The sequence below is a fragment of the Schistocerca americana genome, chromosome X (assembly GCF_021461395.2).
Source record: "Schistocerca americana isolate TAMUIC-IGC-003095 chromosome X, iqSchAmer2.1, whole genome shotgun sequence".
Lineage (NCBI taxonomy): Eukaryota > Metazoa > Arthropoda > Insecta > Orthoptera > Acrididae > Schistocerca > Schistocerca americana.
The window spans coordinates 757149243-757169691 of NC_060130.1; the positions used below are offsets into that span (position 1 = coordinate 757149243).

The 20449-nt window shown below is 38.6% G+C and overlaps 1 protein-coding gene across 3 annotated transcripts in view; it reads right to left on the reverse strand.

Moving 5' to 3' along the window:
- LOC124556845 (C2 domain-containing protein 5) overlaps window positions 1-20449 on the reverse strand; it is a 226041-nt gene that overhangs the window by 69363 nt on the left and 136229 nt on the right. For all 3 annotated transcript variants that reach the window (XM_047130864.1, XM_047130863.1, XM_047130865.1), the window contains one exon: window positions 2676-2825. In XM_047130864.1, the coding sequence (XP_046986820.1) occupies window positions 2676-2825 (150 nt within the window). The remainder of the gene's footprint in view (window positions 1-2675; window positions 2826-20449) is intronic.

Below are 20449 nucleotides of genomic sequence, written 5' to 3' on the forward strand. Positions count from 1 at the left end.
TGTAGAGTTTTGTTTCTTCCACAGTTCAGCTCCCTGGCTTCCCGGTTGAGCACCCAGAGTCGGCTAGAATAGTGTCATCTGTACTGGCGATTTATTTAGATATAAATATGCAACTAGTCAATTTCTTAGATTTTTGATATGATTTATTGCACCCCATTAACTAGTTTCAAGTCACTGCAAGCTCATCATCAGATGGCAGTGTTACAGGAACATTATATCATTGACCAAGTGTAGCTACAAATTGTGGTGATGGTTATGTCGAAAATGATGGAAATATAGTTATTGGGAATGAAATGTTGATGGAACAGAAAGATTGTTATGTTTTGGGTACTTAAAGTGCACTGCGTCTCAATATCTACAGCAAATCCTTCCCCATAATGTGCATTACAGGTACAACACACAAATATACACAGTATTTATCTGCACTTGGTTTTGCACTTATTCATAGAAGGTTAACATTGATACAATAAACAGAATATGAATATTATATATATCACACTTTGTTACATCATGATCTTTGGTCTGAGATGCATTGTATTAGAGAATAAATATTTACAAGTATCGATAATATATGTGCATGAATCTTGCTAGCTGCTAGTGTATTCTTATATTGGCAGTATAAATGCATTATGGATTAAAAAGTTACACAAAAGGTAAACAAATGGAGTAATATATTTACTACATAATTGTAGAGTGGATGAGTTGCCGAATGCCATAGTTATTATATGACTAAGAGACTGTAATAAAATTTATGCAGGAGGATGAATATGTCTTATTATTGTCCTTTTAGTGTTTTGGTGCCACAATATCTAAAAAATAGTAAATCTCCAATTCTTCAAGGAGACCCATCTGTAACCCTTTGTCAGCAATATGTAGCACAGAAAGATTATCACTGATACCACCAATAGTGTGTTCTTGCAATGTGTGATGCGAAGCTGGACTTATTTAAGTTTTTGAGTTGAAGGGCATCCATATATTCTTTGTAGTGTATAACAAAACTTCTCCCTGTTTGTCCTATACAGAAGCACAAACAGGAGCATGTGAGTTTGTATATGGCAGACTTTTGATGGCACTCTCCAGTGGATTTATTATTGTGAAGTTACTCTGTTGTTTATTGTCTGTGTAGAAGGATATTTTTATGTTATGTAGTCTGAAAAGATTTGAGAGTTTATATGACACTCTGCCAAAGAATGCAAGACTGACAAATGTTGACATTTCTTTCTTAGCTTATAATGGTGATGGTAATTGCTAAAGACTACTTTGGATTTTTTCAACTACGGTTTTTATGAGGGAGGGCTTATATCCATTATTTTGGGCTATAGATTTAAGTATTTTCCTCTGTAGAATTTGCTTAAGATGAATTCATATGTTCAAATATATAATACAGGGTGACAGTTATTGAACTATATGAAATAAAATCGTCTTAACTTCTGAATGGTTTGCATTAGGACATTCAAACTGCATGGTCAGATGCAGGGCATGATGGGAATTAGTATGGCTTGGTTTAGTGACCAAGACTACTTTCATTTGGATGGGTTCGTCAATCAGCAAAATTAGTACATTTGGAGGATTGAGAATTCGCATTTTGGGATGGAGAAGTCTCTTCACCTTCAATGGGTGACTGTGTGGTGTGCAATGCTCAGTCACAGAATAATCGGCGTGATATTCCTTGATGGCACAGTGACTACTGAACGGTATGTGAAAGTTCTGAAAGATAATTCCATCCCCATTATCCAAAGTGACCTTAATTTTGACAAGACTGGTTCATGTAAGACTGAACTTAACCTCATCGAAGCAGGAGAGTGTCCTGGAAGAGCACTTTGGGGACCACATTCTGGCTCTGCAATACCCAGAGGCCACTGGCATGGGCCTTGACTGTCCGCCATATTCTCCTGATCTGAACACGTCTGACTCCTTTTTGTGGGGCTATATTAAAGACAAGATGTACAACAAATGCCCCAAACAGCCATTCAGAGGGTCACTGACAACATCAATTTTCCGACACTTCACTTCAGCGGGTCATGCAGAATTTTGCTATCTGTCTGCGCCAGATGATCGCCAATGATGGTAGGCATATCAACATGTCATAACTTAAATCTGAATACTTGTAGTCACATTTACATATTGAATAAAGTGTGTACACACTATAGTTTGTAACTAATTTACATTTTCTTTTCATATAGTTCAATAATTGTCACCCTGTAAATGAGTGCTTGCTCTCTTCCCCTGCCACTATATTATTGCTAATTTACTACCAAACTGATCTGGAGGAAATAAACATTTACAGTCCTAACATCTTTAACAGTGTTGTTCTACGAACCCTCAGTTGCTATTAATATTATATTAATGATTTTTAGGTTAGGACTGTCCTTGTATATGTCTGGCAAAACAAATATTGCCCTCATTCAGCTGCATACAGATGGTCCTCATCTAGAAATCATTAATATAATACTGACACTTCTAGTTTATCTCAAAATCTATTACTGGTATAAAGTTATTATTATTATTATTATTCATGTATGGGCCCAATAGGACCACGTGAGGTACATCAATCAATGTCACTTTTGATGGTTGGCATTCCTTTGTGTCCAAATTTGTTTTATCCTTTCAGAATGAATATTAGTACACAATAAGATATTATGTGACATCAAACTATATTAGACAATTCTTTTTACCTAGATGTTGTATAAAACCAGGACCATACTTTCTCATGGTGAGAAAGGGATATTCCAACATTTCCATATTATCTTGGTTTACTGTTGGTCGTAAGGAACGAAAATGACATCCCATGTTGGATGAACGGTCACTGCCAGTTAAACTGTTTCCTGAAATTAAATATAACTTTTTAGCTCTTAAAATGTTTAAAACTGCTTATTTTAATTTAATTTTACTCCAGTAATTTCAGCATCCAAGATATAGCTTAATGCAATACCAAATTTATCTGAAAATTGTTAATATCAAAAATCTTTAAGAACTAACTCTGTTTTAAATAAAATTGATAAAACTAATTTGTTCTATAATATGTGGCTCACAAACACTACTGTCACTTCAGAAATGTAGGGATCAGTAGTGCAGTGTCACAAAAGTTAATAATCAACCACACAATACTTTCCTGTGGAGTGTCAGTTCACTTTCACAGAAATATTTGCAACTGATTATTTGTATTAAGTGGCAGTTATGAATAGTGTGCTTGAGCCTGATGCCCTAGTCTATAATTTCAAAGTGAAAAGTTCTCACCCCGTAAGAGAAGAAACTTTTTGGTCAAAATGCAATTATTTTTCAAAACTGAACTCCTACAGGTCACTGTACATTGTCCAGTGTTTCTCCAGGGAGTAGATTTCATCCCTGAAGTTATCTATGGAAGATCAGTAAAATACTAATCTACAGTTGCCTTAAACTCTTCATTTAAGTCAATGTGTTTTCCAGCCACAAATTTCTTTGCATCTGTAAATACTTGAAAGTCGGAGGATGCCAAATCTCATAAAATGATGGAGGTTTCAGCAATATTTTCTACTTTGTTGGACCAGAAGAATCTTGTATTATTTCCCAGTTATTTGTTTGCACCTTAATAAGATAATCATTAAGAAGAATTATTTTTTGCTGCCCTAAAAGCATTGTCTATACCCTTTCTTCTAGATGTAACTGACTTTGTTGTCTCTGGTCAAGGCCACAGGTTTCCACCACATGCTTTCACTACAGTTTAAAGTATGGTGTGAAGTGCTGCACTTGCGTCTCATCCGTGGTAACCAACTGATGAACACAATTAATTGTGTTCTTTTTCAAAACGGTCCAAACATTTGTTTCTGCATTTACTTTTTGTTGGAATTCAACGAATGTAACAACTGCCTTTCACAAAGTTTTCTCATTTAAATGTATCATACCAATTTCTTGTCTGTGGCATTAGCTATCTCTGATACCTTCAATTATGTATCATCCAGTACTATATTATGTGCTTTCTTGGTATTTTCATCTGTAGTTACTATTTTCGAGCCTCTTGCTGTAGATCATTTCATGAGAAGTGCAGCAAGTATGACTTACTTCACATGTCTTGGCTGTTGAAAATTAAAAACAGACTCATAAGTCTTATTAGACAGCTTTGTGTGATTTTCCTTTAGTGTCAACTGGTACAAATCTATGAATTATATGATGAAACAGAATTCCAGTTTATTCAGTTGAATCAAACACAAATAATATGACTACACTAGACTCTCACTAATCCAGCCATTCCTGACACATATGGGTGCCAGATTAACAGAAGTGCCGAATTATTGAGTGTCTGAAATTTGTTTTATTCATTTATTTTGTTTTTTATTTATTTTGAAAACATAGGGTATATAATGTACTGTACTTTATTAAACTGGATGATACAATTTTAAAACATAGAGGATATACTTTATTAAATCCAAAAATACATTAATTTTCAAAGAAAACTTAGTCCTTGAGTGTATACTGTACATAATTATAAAGTCATATCACTCACTATGAACCATGTCCCTAATTTTTAACTGTCGCAATAATGATACGCGGTGGTAGAATGCTTTATCACGCAACCGCTTTGCAAGCATTACTTCGGTACTGCATGTATCAGGTTGTTGCATAATGTACACCAGGAAGACCTCGGCAACTTCAGCACCAGCAGTGTGAGAAATCTTCATGCTCTCTCCTCCTGTGTCCTCTCCTTCATCACTTTCATCATTACTTTCTTGCATGCTTTTGATTATTTCTTCATCTGTTGAAGTTTGGTTCGTATCACAGTTTTCCTCATTCAGCCACTTAGTAACATCTTCATCATCAATTTCTTCTCCTCCTGGAAGGTTGTGGAACATGTCACTGAACAAAGTAATTGATAACTCTGAACTGACTTGCTCGTCGCAGTCACTCACTACTGGATCCAACTCGGCGACAACGGATGGCCACAATTTTCTCCAGTTCTTCATTATGGTAGTGCTCTCCACTTTATCCCATGCTTCGGCTGCTTGGAAAACAACATCACATATGGTAATTGCTTTCCATGCCTTCAGCACAGTCTCGATAGAGTCGTTTTCACTTTCGTTTAGCAAGGAGATGAGAAGTGAATGTCGATAATGGCGTTTAGTTGATTCCAAAATTCCCTGGTCCATGGAATGAACTAGGGCTGTCGGGTGAGAGAAAGAGTGCTTGTACATGTATACCATCGGACTTTAGAGAAACATCTGAAGGATGACTGGGAACATTGTCGGTTATAAGGATAGCTTTCAGTGGAAGCTTTTTCTTCTTTAGCTCTTTGCTCACCGCTGGTACAAAGGTTTCATGTAACCACCGAGAGAATATTTGTCTGTCCATTCATGCTTTCTTCTGAGTGCAATACTGCACTGGTAGAGCATTTGTGTCAGTGTGTTGAAAACAACATGGATGTTGGGATTTTCCAATCACCATAAGCGGTAGTTTATGACTCCCATTTGCATTACAACACGCCATTAATGCTATGCACTGTTTCTGTTGCTTGTAACCATGAGCTTCCTTCTCATTCTTGGCAGCTAATGTTTTTGAACGAAGCATCTTGTAAAAGAGTCCTGTTTCATCAGCATTATACAAGGCATCAGCAGTTAAATCTTCTTCCTCTATTACCTTCCGTATCTTGCTTACAAACTCATCAGAATCCTTATCGTTAGCTGAGCGACTTTCCCTGGTGACTGTCAGCCGCCGAATGCCATGTTGTTTTTTTCCAGTTTGATAGCCAACCTTCGTTCACTGCAAACAAGTTACTACCACCAAGTTGTATGTTAAATGCAGTTGCTTTTTCCTTTATAATCACGCCACTGACTGCAATTCCTTTACTGAGCTGTTATGTGAACGATCTATTAACAGCTATGTCCAGGTCTTCATTCTCACTCTTTCGCATAACCTTCTGTTTTCCCAAATCACTATCCATTTGTGTTGAGTACTATGGAATAACATCTTCTTTCTTCTTGATGTCATAAATAATTGCACATTCAATGCTGAACTCTGCAGCAATGGCTTTCTGTGAAGAACCTTGATTTAACTTATCTAAAATTTCGAGTTTCTGCCAGGGTGAGAATTTGCCCTTTGCCCTTATAGCAACACTTCAAGGACATCTAGGACCAACTGAGAGCTGTTAAGACTTATAAATTCATAACCAGTTTGTATTTACTATGATACAAGTGTTAAGAGCTTGCTGACTGAAATAATTAAACACTGACAGCTCACAAGAAATAATTAAACACTGACAGCTCACAACATGAAGAGTAAAGAGCCTTTTGTATACAGTTTGATGTGTCAAATATAGAGTGGCCAAATTCTTTCCACAGTTCTTGTACGAAAAGAGAGATTTATCTGCAGATCTAGTGATCTGGTTTTCCTTATACTAACCTCAAGCTTCATGGGTTGTACCTAAATCATTTCACATGCACTCAATCAGGTATATGGAAAAACAATAAGGCACACACCTGTATAAATGTGGGTTTTATCAGTATACTTCACTTGTGATGCAAATTTGTAGAAGTATGCATTTTACTTAACTTCCTTGCTCAATTTCAATATAGGAACTTGTTGTAACACACAAACTACATGTTAACAAGCTATAAAAAATTGAAAAGCCGATAAAAAGATATTAGTAGCTTATGAGTGGAACTAAGCACAGGTAGATAACAGCACAAAACTATAACTTGCAGCTAGAATAGTACACAGAATAAGGAACTTTTTTTAAGACGACCCCGTATACAATATCATCAGTGAAGGAACATTCATACAGTAGTGGCAATGACAAGGAAGACATTACTGATAGTAATGCTGAAAGATTCATCCTATTATTTGCTTACACTGATACATCTACATCTCATTTACAGAAAACCTCTATTCCAATAACTTCAGTGCTGATGAGACATTTAACATTAACTGCTCTTCCTTTTCTTTTATAGAAATAAAGCAGAATGGGAGAACAGTATTTTAAATCTGACAATTGTTAATCCTGAAGTTTTTATTTGATATCGCAGTAGGGACATGACATTCAAAATTAATAAACTTTGGACACCATGCAACAATACCTCTGTTGCATTATAATAACCGTAATTGGAAACATAATGTCATTGAGTGGGAAATTAAAGCTGAAATAATTTGTAATCAAATGAGAAATAAAGAGGTTTGTCAATTTGAGCTAAACAACAAAGTAACATAAAACACATAATTTTTGTATGAAATATTGATTAAGTATCAAACTGGAAATTTCTCTGATAATCACACTGAATCATTAGCCAAATCCTCAAGTAAAATCACCTAGTTTTCATCTGATCACTTTAACACTCTGCAATGTGAGTACTGATACATCAAAACTACAGGACAACTTAGTAGATTAGTAGATGAAGAATGTGATAAAATTAACAAATAAAATAATTCTAGTTTTGGGTCATAATTTTTTTAATTTGATGTTTCAATTCAGTTAAATCTGTATTAAAGGGACAAACTGTCAGGTTATTGTTATTATTCAAAACAAAAGTTTTCAAAACAGTTGTCAACTCTGTTAAAAAAGAAAAAAAGCCAAATTCCAGACTGTTCATACAACTCATATCGAAGTGCTTCTATAAGCTTAACTTCATAATACTGTTGCAGTCCATTCAGTCACAACTGGCGAGCGACACAGCTGTGGTAATAAAAGGTGATCTTAAAATACTCTTTTCACTGCATATTACGTAATGATCAATGTATTATGAGTCCATACTTGTATAGGGTCTTTGGGTTTCTCAGTTTTGATATCATTCTCATTGTTTATTTCCAGAAGCTCCTTGGCAAATTTACATAAAACAGCCAAATATGTAACTTCCCTTAAATTTTTTAAAAAAAGTATAATTTTACAAATAAAAATTTTATAAATGACGGAACCAGTGTTTTTAAAACTACCACCAAGATTTAAAACAACATTGTCATAGTACAATATAGAAAGGATAATGTTACAGGGCAGCAATTTAGATAGCAGTTTCAATGATTCTGCGAATTTCCAATTTTCCTTCCTCATCAATGTTGTGATTTTTCATTAGCTCTTAACTCTATTTTTAAGAAGTTTAAAGAACAGCTAATAATATTACTGAGCTAATAACATGCTTTTAAAACTTTTTTTTTTTTGTTAGACTTTGAAGGATACATGATGCAATGGGGCTAAATACTGTATAGCAGTAAGCCGGTTGGAAGTTACCAGAAATTCATATTTTGATCCCGGAAATTTTTCTACTTTTTTAATTTTTTAAAAAAGCTGCAAGAGAATCTACAATAAATGTCCCAAGATAGCGTTATTTATAAACAGCAGTTCTGTCGTTACGGTATTGGGTACACACAGCCAGTTCAAACTAAATCTAAGCAGAACTAAAATCATTAATTCTGAGTAAAATATGAATTAGAATGACAAATTTGATGCCAGCTGAAATATTACACTAACAAATGTTAAGAAGTGAACAAAGATTGTTAGATAAATATGGATTAAGCATATTACATTTGCGACATGCATCATTACAGTATTTGTAATACTACATGTATATACCTGTGTGTGTGTGTGTGTGTGTGTGTGTGTGTGTGTGTGTGTCGTACGACGACAACAATGACGAGGAGGATGATGATGATGATGATAGAAGGGAGAGGGTGAAGCCCAGTGCTGGCACATAGCCTACTCCTCGCAAATTGCACCAAGGAGGGCACAAAGCTTTATGTCCCCATTCGACGGACAGATCACCATCAACAGTTTCACATGCTGTCACTTCATGAGACACTGTGGAAAGGTTTGGTATTTAAAACAGGACACTGGTGCAAATTTTGGTGCTCAGGAACTTAATGCTACTACCTCTCCTCCTCTTACTGACCAAACATTGGCAGTGAAAATTCTTTCCACAACCTGGATTCAAACTGGCTTATCACCAGTTCAAGCAGAGTAAAATATTATGACTAAAGTGAGCTGCAACAGGTAAACTGAAAACTTATAGTTTCTCCTATGAACCAGATACACCAATTACAGCAGTATGTAATTGCTTCATATGGAGGCTTTAAAATATTTCCTACAAGTATTTTAGTCATGCTATTTTATTGTAGAAAAATGTCAGTTGCCAGCTACAGAGAAGAAAATGTTTTACGAACTTACAATTGAAGCTAGAAAGACAGATTAATATGTAATACTTCTGCATGTATAATTGAACAGTACGGGCAGTAAATAACTACCGTAAACAACTCGCTTCAAGTGTCACAATCTTACACATTTTGGCAATTACTTTGTCCAGTTATCATGGATGGGTGAATTATCAACACTGATTATCAGCTAGCACTGTTCTACAGACGATCACAAAGATTAAAAATTCATGAGAAACAAAACAAAAATTCTTGCTCCAGAAAATACCAATGCTGAATTACTTTCATTGCAAACATACTGTATTAGGATAGAAACTGCAGATGAGCTCCTACTTAAATTTAAAATGTATTGTTCAAAAATTACCACTTGAGTATGTTTTCTGACTGAGGTACGGTCAAGCCACCATTATGAAGAACAAAACAATATTTTTTTTTTTTTTTCAATTCTTCAGCCAGAAGGGGAGGAGGAGGAGGGAACAAAATAAAACTTCCCAAATTGAGAAGGTGTGTGATGTTATTTCAGTGATTAAAAAATTGAATCAAATTTACAAAGAACTTGGCAGTACAAGCCCACTTATCAGGATGACATTCCACCCCCTCTGGCCTGGCTGCATGTACTGATTCAGCAGGGAAGAGTGTCATAAAGCCATTATATGCTCTCCAAAGGCAAGCTGGCCCACAACTGTTGTAACTGGTGCTTGATATCCCAGATAATCATCCTAAGTCAGAGTTGACATCGAACTTGGTCTCACATGTTCTATCGGGGACAGATGTTGGAATCTTGCTGACCACATGAGTACATCAACATTGTCCAGACAGTTCAAAGAGGCAGAGTGCCGTGTGTGAATAAGCCTTGTACTGTTGGAAAATGGTACTACGATACTGTTGCATGAGAGAAAACACCTGAGGATGCAGGATGTCTGTGACATACTGTTCTGCCATCATAGTGCCCTCAATCATGACCATCTGTCACCTGAAGTCACACTCAATGGCTCCCCACACCATGACACCAGAGATAACACTGCTGTACCTCTCCAAAATATTGGAAGAGTAGAACTTCTCCCCAGGTAACCACCACACTCACCAATAACCATCATTCGGAGTAGTGAAGAACCATGATTCATCACTGAACACAATGTGATACCATTCATCAGCAGTCCATGCTTCCCTGCCACAGTATCACTTCAAAATCAGCCATTTGTGTTGTGGTGCTAGCAGCAGCCTACACAAGGGACAAAAATTCCCTATTTGTCTGCTGCTAGTCTCCAACCAATGGTGCAGGATGACACAGTATGTTGCAAGGAGTCCATTACATGTTCTCAGATGGCAGGCACCAATGTGAAGGAGTAATGATGCCCTTGGTTTATTGATACAATGATCCTACCTTCTGGTGGGTGGTGAGAGGAGGCCAACTGGAACCTTGATGACAAGTTTAACTGCCCCCACATTCCCATACAGTCCAACGTCAGACCACTGTCACATCTGAATGCCATATAAATCTGGATATTGTACAATTCAACCATTCGGTCGGCTATATGGTGAGCCAAAACAAGGCTCATTTCGAAGTGTTTCTCTGTTAATAATTGTGTCTCGCATGAGTATGCAGCATCTTCATGTCCTTCACAGTGATCTCTCAACATACGATGCTGCTCACACTCCTTATACTACCTACACACCTGGTGAAAACATTGAACACAAGTAACACTAATGCACCAGTTACAACAAAAACTCTGGTGAGGCAGACAGTAACACCCATTAAAAACACTAATGTAAAAGTGATACTTTTGGTTCCTCATTGAGGTTGTAATTTGGCAGAGTGTACAATACTTACTGTATTGATCCATTACACTTCAGTTAGCATCTTTGATTCCACGGTTGTGTATTCTACTCACTCACTGTGTGCATTGACTGAATTGTATATTTGTATGTGTCCTTCTGTATGAACTATATCTTTACTTCTATTTCTTGTCTATGCAACTTTCAGCTAATTATTCAGTTTTGTTATACGATTTAGTAGTCCAAAGAACATACAAGGTGTGATCAAAAAGTAATAGGAATTTTTTTTAAGTTCATGGGCTTTGTATATCAAATTTTCAATTTTTAAATCTTTTTGGTACACATGTTCCTGAAGTATCTTTGCATTTCCAGCTGTTTTGAATACTTAGTTTATTGTTGACAGTCAAAAAGTTATATGTCTTTTTGAGTGCTGGACAAATTTTTACTTTAAAAAGATGGATCAAAGAATTTGCATTAATTTTTGCTTGAAAAATAGAACAAAATGCAGCACCACTATTGAATTGTTTACTGTGGCTTTTGGCTAAACTACAACAAATAAGACAAGAGTTTATGAGTGGCATAAACATTTCAAAGAGGGTTCAGAGGATGTTGAATATGACAAGTGTCCTGGAAGCCCTTGCACATCAATTACTGATGACAGTGATATCAATATAATGGAAGGAAACATTCCACGTGGAAAAAATTATATATAAAAACAAAGATGAGGTGACTTACCGAACAAAAGCGCTGGCAGGTCGATAGACACACAAACAAACACAAACATACACACAAAATTCAAGCTTTCGCAACAAACTGTTGCCTCATCAGGAAAGAGGGAAGGAGAGGGGAAGACGAAAGGAAGTGGGTTTTAAGGGAGAGGGTAAGGAGTCATTCCAATCCCGGGAGCGGAAAGACTTACCTTAGGGGGAAAAAAGGACAGGTATACACTCGCACACACGCACATATCCATCCACACATACAGACACAAGCAGACATATTTAAATCTGTCTGCTTGTGTCTGTATGTGTGGATGGATATGTGCGTGTGTGCGAGTGTATACCTGTCCTTTTTTCCCCCTAAGGTAAGTCTTTCCGCTCCCGGGATTGGAATGACTCCTTACCCTCTCCCTTAAAACCCACTTCATTTCGTCTTCCCCTCTCCTTCCCTCTTTCCTGATGAGGCAACAGTTTGTTGCGAAAGCTTGAATTTTGTGTGTATGTTTGTGTTTGTTTGTGTGTCTATCGACCTGCCAGCGCTTTTGTTTGGTAAGTCACCTCATCTTTGTTTTTATATATAACTGATGACAGTGAGGAAGAAGTAAAGAAAATTGTTCTGGAAAATCACAAAATCACCATCAGGGAGATTGCTTATGATGTTGACATATCCTTTGGCTCATGCTAATCGATTTTTTTCTTTTTCTTTTCTTATGTTCTGGACATGAAACATATAGTAAGAAAGCTTATTCTCAAATTCTGGAATTTTGACCAAAAATTACATCATGTAGGCATCATTCAGGAATTTCTGAATGAAGCAGACAATGATCCAGAACTTCTAAAGAAAGTTATAACAGGTGACAAAACATGGGTATGGATATGACATTAAACCAGGGTCCAGTCATCCCAATTGAAACTACCTGAAGAGCCAAAACCACAAAATATTCGACTAGTTCCGTCATATGTGAAGGTTCATCTCACTGGTTTCTTCAATTACAATGGAACAGTGCATCATGAGTTCCTACCTTATGGTTGTACAGTCTATACAGAATACCATCTGGGAGTTATGTTCTTTTTGCATGAAGCTATCTAAAGAAAATGATCAGAATTGTGGCAAAACCACTCACAGAAATTGCATCATAATAATGCTCTTGCTCACATGTCAATGCTTGTTCATAATTTTTTTGGCAAAAAACATAACCATTACATTGTCTCAGCCACCGTATTCCCAATACATGGCTTCCTGAAACTTCTTTCTGCTCCTGAGGCTGAAGAGAATGATGAATGGGTGTAATTTTGCCACCACTGACAAGATAAGATTAGAATCGCTGAAGGACCTGAACACCATAATAACAAAAAGTGAATTTCGGAAGTGTTTCCAAGATTGGAAAAAATGCTGGCACAAGTGTATTATATCCGTGCGGGACTACTTTGAAAGGAACAAAATTGATGTTGATCAATAAATAAAGATTCCTTACAAAAATTGTGTATTACTTTTTGATCACATCTCGTACATGTAACTGTCAACATGCCAATAGTTCTAGAATTGATCTTCTTTTTTTTTAATACTAAAAACTGCACCTGCAACAGAACACTCTTCATACACATTAATTTTGATAGTAATAAAATGTTCAAAGTAATTAATCTGTATTCAAAAACATTAGCTGAAAGTATTGCTAAGGAATGTAAAATAATACAATTTCTTATGAAACTGTAAAATATCTGGACTGAGATTATAACAACAAATTTATTATAATATACCATAATTCATGAAGCGTATAACCTGCTGCAAAATTATAATTTTTCATTGTGAATTAGTCAATATAATCTTTTCAAAAAAGTAAACTAGTACATGTGATTACTGAGAGGGTATTTAAAGATGACTTGGCAGAGACCACATGAGTAGTCTTTGGGCAATCTTTATAGGGACAGTCTTTGTGAGGTCAGCTGGAGTTCAGTCTGTGTCAGTCAGCATAATGTTTTGTGAAGATGGATGTAAACTTTTTTGGTTTTGTCAATATACTGAAAGTTAAAAAAATGAACATCTCCAGTAGATTATTTAGTAGTCAGAGTGTCAATTCATGTTCTGAGTCGCAAATATTGTTCTCAGTTACAACAGTTTTATCAGCTGCAAAGAACAGAAAAATGAGTTAGAGCCCAAAGATAATAAAGTAAAAGATAAGCTGAATTCAATTAATTGGATTGTTAAAAGGTATAATTCCTTGTTGCTATCATTGAGTCTTTTGTCCAATTTCTTGCCATTTCTTTAATAATGCCATAAGCTTCAAAATGAATACCAAATGACAAGAACAAACAAATCAAATGTAGTTACAAATGACTGTGAGGCAGGAATTAACCATTCTTAACATCAGCTCACATACAGAGATATCTATCAAGCACATGCTACAGTTATCTTTATCATTTTGCAGGAAATTATACTTAAAACATACAAACAAATGAGAATCCTTTTAAAATGCTGTGGTTAGCAAGGCTTGCAATTGCTTATAGCCAACTGCAGTACTCAGAACTTGGCTTCACAAACCCTACATTAGAATTTACCACACTACTTGTACAAATAACACCAACTTCTGACTGATATTTACTGTCCAAAGCAAATGTCACATTTAAAACAAATAAATGTCACTACAGAGTTGAAATGCCACTACAAACATAAGATAATTAGCAAATAGCAGAATGCTGGTGCACAACATAGCACAATACAGTGTAAAACACACACTTTTTTTGTAAATTGTTGCTTGTAAAATAAAATAAAAAACTAAAAATTAAAAAAAATAAAAATAAAAAAAGAATTTGTTAGTCACTTATAACAGACACAGCACATCACTACAGCAGCTGCATAGCTGTGATACAGTGTTTCACTAAGAAGAATACACACAAAGTAAAAGGTATCTGCGATGCTTAATAACAGAGAAAAATAAAGAAGAAATGCAATGGTTCACTAAAAGGTTTCGAAAACACTAGTTTCTAATGGCAGTGTACACAACATGCTCTACAAAATTCTCATATTTTATTTTTCAGTTCTGGGAAAATCTCCTCATCACAAACAAGTAAAATAGCATCACAGCCACAATGAAGTTGGAAACCTTGGAATATTGGTCATATATCACAGAGAAATGGGAAAAGAAATGCTGAAATCTTTAACTATCACATACAAGAAATCAATAAAACTCTCGATGCCACAAAGATCATTCCCTCTGCAGTAAAACCAAACAGTTACTAACATCACAGGTTTGTAATTACACTGTTATGACAACAACACAGACATATTCCATCATAGCAGACAAAAAACATACGCATCTTCCAGAAACATTGAAAATGAACACACCATACTAAAAAATTTGAATAGTTTGAATCAAGATCTGTGCTAAGGAATATAAATGAAAAACATCAATATTAATGCTGGATGCTTACCATATATTCTTAAAATGAAAGGGACTGAACAAAAGTTGCATATACAAAATAAATTAATAAGAAAAACTAATTATTGGGAACAGGCTGACTAAAATCCTACATCCACATAATGCAATTCTTTTTAGACTGCACAGATACATAGAAAGCCATGTAAGAAATCACAAGAGTAACATAATGCACACCGAAATTAAACTGAGGAATAACACTTACAATTTTAAGAGGCACTTTCATATTTTACTTACTTTTCCTATTGCATCCTATAAGGAAAATAAGGTAAATTAAAGATTAAAACCTGCGGAAAATATAATCACTATTTCAAATTGGTTTGTTAAAAACTGATGTGAACAAAGTTCATTAATTATAATAATCTACTGTAGTACTGTTGTTGCATTTGACCAAATGGCATCTATGGCTTAATTAACAAAAAGAAAGTTTTTCTTTTCAAATCACATGATTTTGATTACTATGTTGTAACAAAGTCAAGGCAATGAGCAAAGGACAGAAATGTAGAAAAAAGCAGATAATGCTGAACTTTCAGACAAAGTTGAGTACTAGAGGAAACACACACACACAGAGATATATATATATATATATATATATATAGAGGGAAACATTCCACATGGGAAAAATATATCTAAAAACAAAGATGATGTGACTTACCAAACGAAAGCGCTGGCACATCGATAGACACACAAACAAGCACAAACATACACACAAAATTCTAGCTTTCGCAACAAACGGTTGCTTCGTTAGGAAAGAGGGAAGGAGAGGGAAAGACGAAAGGAAGACATGTCTGCTTGTGTCTGTATATGTGTGGATGGATATATGTGTATGTGCGAGTGTATACCCGTCCTTTTTTCCCCCTAAGGTAAGTCTTTCCGCCCCCGGGATTGGAATGACTCCTTACCCTCTCCCTTAAAACCCACTTCCTTTCGTCTTTCCCTCTCCTTCCCTCTTTCCTAACGAAGCAACCGTTTGTTGCGAAAGCTAGAATTTTGTGTGTATGTTTGTGTGTCTATCGACGTGCCAGCGCTTTCATTTATATATATATATATATATATGTTGGCCACTGTTGTCTCATGACACTGGTGCAAGTAGCAATCTCGAACAGGGTGGGTAATGGAAAAAATGGAGATGGGAATGAAGGAACGAAGAGAGGGAGGAATGGTATAGATGAATGTTGTGCTAAGATTGTGATGGTATAGAACACGTAGCTCAATGCAATGGCAATCAAGGGACAATGCTGCTGGAAGAAACATACAGAAAAAAACAGGAGGAACTACTACTGAAAGTACCAGTGGAAGGTCACAGAGCAAGACACAGAGACAGGGCATAGGAGGATTGAGTAGATTAGAAAAGAAACAAGGGAAGTGAAAACCAATACAATGGTAGTGGTTGTAGTGTCCTGCGGTCGGCAGGAAAGAACTAACAGTCAATTTGAACACACTTTATTATAATTAAAGAAACACGCCTTCTTGGCATACACTAAGTGTTAAATGCAAGAACAAACAGAAAAACCCCAAAACTCTTGTGGTGGCAAACCAGATAAGGAAACAAGACAATGGAAGAAAATACTGACCGAAATCTACTCTACAAAATACAGCATGCTATCACAATGCTACAACGAGTGAATACAATGCTAGGGCCGGCGTAAGTACTGACCGGATTTGTTCCTAGCAGTTGATAAACTCTGATGGTCTAGGCATGCTTATGAAGCCAGGTCGACAGAGTGCTACATGAGTCATATGAGTTCCGATTGGTGGAACCCTGTCACATGTTGTCTGGCGAAGTAGTTACATGTTTATTTGGAAAGTCTGTTATTGTTTCTGTCTGCTGGCAATGTTTCTCTACGTGCTCCTGAAAAGGGGTCAGTAACCCATCTTGTGTGTTGATTGTGTGGGCCCTCTAACAATAAGGGGCTGCTACGACATTTCTCCCCATGGGAAAAAAAAATGCACAGCACCATAAATATCCATAGAAGTAGGGGCATCCTGCTCGATGTCCATGGGTTTGTGGCCGGCAGGGGCGAGCGGCGGCGACGCAGCACGGGCAGCTGGCAGCGGAGACAGCTGTTGAGGCGGAAGCGGAGATTCCGCCACAGGGTGATCAGCAATAGGCACTGGCAGCTCCCCCGGGGCATTGTGGTCCACCAGATGGGGGCGGAGCTGGTTGAGGTACCAGCGGGCGGCGGAACCGTCAGCCCACCAGAGAGAAGCCATCGCCCGGTCGCAGAGCTCAGTGATGACCACAAGTGCCCAATGTGCCCATGGATGAGAGAAGGTCGGCACCCAGATCTCCTGCCCGATGCAAAAGGAGTGCGCCGGTGTGTGGGCAGAAGGGTGAGAAGTCTCAGGAACCAGGGCAGATAAGGGAGAGCAGAGAGGTCGACTGTGAAGTATCTCTGCTGGACTTTTACCAGCATGGGGGGCGGCACAGTATGTAGCCACAAAAAGAAGCATGGCCTCCTCCAGCAGGTGGTGGCTCAGCAGCTTATCGAGCTTGGTCTTGAAGGTCCGCATGAAATGTTCTGCCGGGCCGTTTGACGCAGGGTTAAATGGGTTGGTATGGACGAGGGAAATACCACTGGCAGTACAGAATTGCTTAAACTTGGTTGAAGTAAACTGTGGACCGTTATCCATACCAATCATTTTGGGGAGGCCCTCGACAGCAAAGAGTCAGTGGAGAACTTTGATAGTCTCAGCAGAAGTGGTGTTCACCATGCAGGAGAGATAAGGGTATCCCGACACCGACACGGAGTGAATCAGTATGAGCCACTGGGAACCATGAAATGGCCCTGTGAAATTCAAATGGAGAGGTCCCCACAGAGCAGCTGCATCCAGTTACATAAAATACTGGTGCGGGGGAGCTGCCTGATATGTTTGGGGTGTGGTGCAGGCTGACACGAGGGAGGCAATGTCTTTATCCAAACCGTGCTAATAAAGGTGTCTGCAGGCCAACTGTTTGGTGAGGAGGATGCCCCAATGTCCTGCGTGGAGGAGGTCAAGGACATGGTGGCACAAGATTTGCAGTATGACCACCCAGGGAACGTTGGAATCACTATGCAAAAGGATGACGCTACTACGGAAAAAGAGACTGTGCCAATGATCCCAAAAATGCTGGACCTCTGCATCGCGGACACTACGACAGCTGGTCAGCCAACCCACAGCGATTTGGCGGCACAGAGGTTGTAGCGTTTGATCCTGAGCAGTGGCCCGCTGTACCACATCAGCATCCAATGGAAGTGCATCCATGTCTGGTTCCACATGGAAACAAACCAAGGGAGAGGTGTCAAACTCATGTCCATCCCGGCAGCCAGCCAGGACAGAATATCAGTTTTTGCATGCCATTCAGAGGTGTGGTAGACAATATCAAAGTCGAACGTCACCAGGAAGAGCACCTAACGCAGGAGGCGGCACACCGTCCAGGTGGCCACAGCAGCACCCAGGTGAAATAAAGAAACCAAAGGCTTGTGTGGTCGGTCTGCAGCATGAAATGACGACCATACACAAAATCGTAGAATTTTGTCAGCATGAAAACCAGTGCCAAAGCTTTCTTTTCAATATGACCATATTTGGTTTGAGCATCAGTCAATATTTTTTATGCAAAAGCCACCAGCCTCCCAACACCGTCAACCACTTGCAAGAGGACCGCACCCAGGCCATAGTCTGAGGCATTAGTGGTGACAATGAGGGGTAAGAAAGGATTTTAAGCAGCCAGACAAGCAGGGCAGGAGAGAGCTGACTTGAGACGTGTGAAAGCCTGCTCACACACCGTATCCTAAACCCAATGCGCACCCTTGAACAATAATCCAGTCAGGGGCACCAAAATCTCGGCAGTGTGGGGGTATAAATCGCCGATAATAGGTGATTTGTCCAAGGACAGATAGCAGTTGCTTCACATTGGTGGGAGGAGGCAGGTTTTGAATCACCTTGATATACTCCTTAGAGGCATGTAGGCCATGGGTATCAATTGTGAACCTGGGATAGCTGACCTCTCGCGCAAAAAAGTCACACTTTTCTTCCGGCAATGCAGGTTAGCCTCAGAAAAAAAGCTGAAACAGCTGATCCAGCTTGTCCATGAGGTCCACCGTGGATGAGCCACTGACGCTGAAATCGTACATATAATTGGCCACCCTGGTCACCTGGCTCGTGAGGTGTTTCAAATAACGTTGGAAAATGGCAGGGGTGCTGGCAATGCCAAACAGGAGGCTGTTGTACCGGAAAAGCACACACAGGGTATTGATGACTAGGATCTGCTGCAATTCCTCATCCAACGACAGCTGCAAACAAGCATCACGTAAATAAATTTTGGCAAAAATGGCTGAGCCCGCAAGATGTGAGAGTACGTCATCCACCTATGCGACAGGATAGGCATCAATGATGGACTGATTATTGACTGTGTCCTTAAAATCACCACAGATGTGTAAAGCACAATTCTCTTGACTACCACGATAGGCACTGCCCAGCAACTGCGCACGATGGGAGAAAGGATGCCTTCGCCTTGTAAGCGGCGAAATTCCACCCAGAGACTGTCTTGGGAAGCAAAGGGGACATGGCAGGCCTTAAAAAAATGAGAAACAGCAGAGGGAAGAAGCTGAACATGCATGGTGAAACCCTTCACCTCTGATGTGGAGGAACAGAACAACGTTTCGTATTTGCTGTGCGATGGTGCGAAGAGGGTATCCGATGAAGGAATTGACACCATCTGTACCACGTCCTGCACTGATAATCCCAGACGACCAAAAATGTCCACACCCAGAAGGTTAGTAGTGCCGGGGGATCTGATCACCAAAAACTGAGTGGTGAAGGAACAACCACTGTAAGAGATTTGTGTGGAAAAAATGCTGTCGACTGATTTAGAGTGATTACTGAAACTGCACAAGGTGCCAGTGCACAGGGATAAAACTGGCGAGCAGAAACGTTGGTGTGTGGCACCACCCACAACAGAAACAGATGATGCCATGTCAATTTGGAAGACCACCGGAATATGGGCAACCTCCAAGGTAAGGAGAAAACAAGCACCCAACTGGGGAATGATGGAGAATACTTGGCCATAAATGGAATGTGAGGCTTCCAGACCCTGAAGTGGTGATTTTTGATGATCCTGTGCATCCGTAGGAAGTGTGGCATCTACGTGATGTTTCTGAGAAGCCTGACACACCACAACGATATGGCCAGCTCGGCTGCAAGACGTACATCTTGCTAGCCGGTGGGGACATTCCGACCGTTGGTGAGTCTGGAAACAGTCCGGACAGGGTGGAAGCTGTGTGAAAGACTTCCTGTCACGGAGTGGACCAACAGATCAACGGGGCTCCCACTCGGTGCTAGGCAACTGGTGAGCCACGAAAACAGCTGGACCAAGATGTGGTGGTTGTAACCGGGGAGACTGTTCAAATGCACGAATGATCAGCAGAAAGGTGTCGAAGG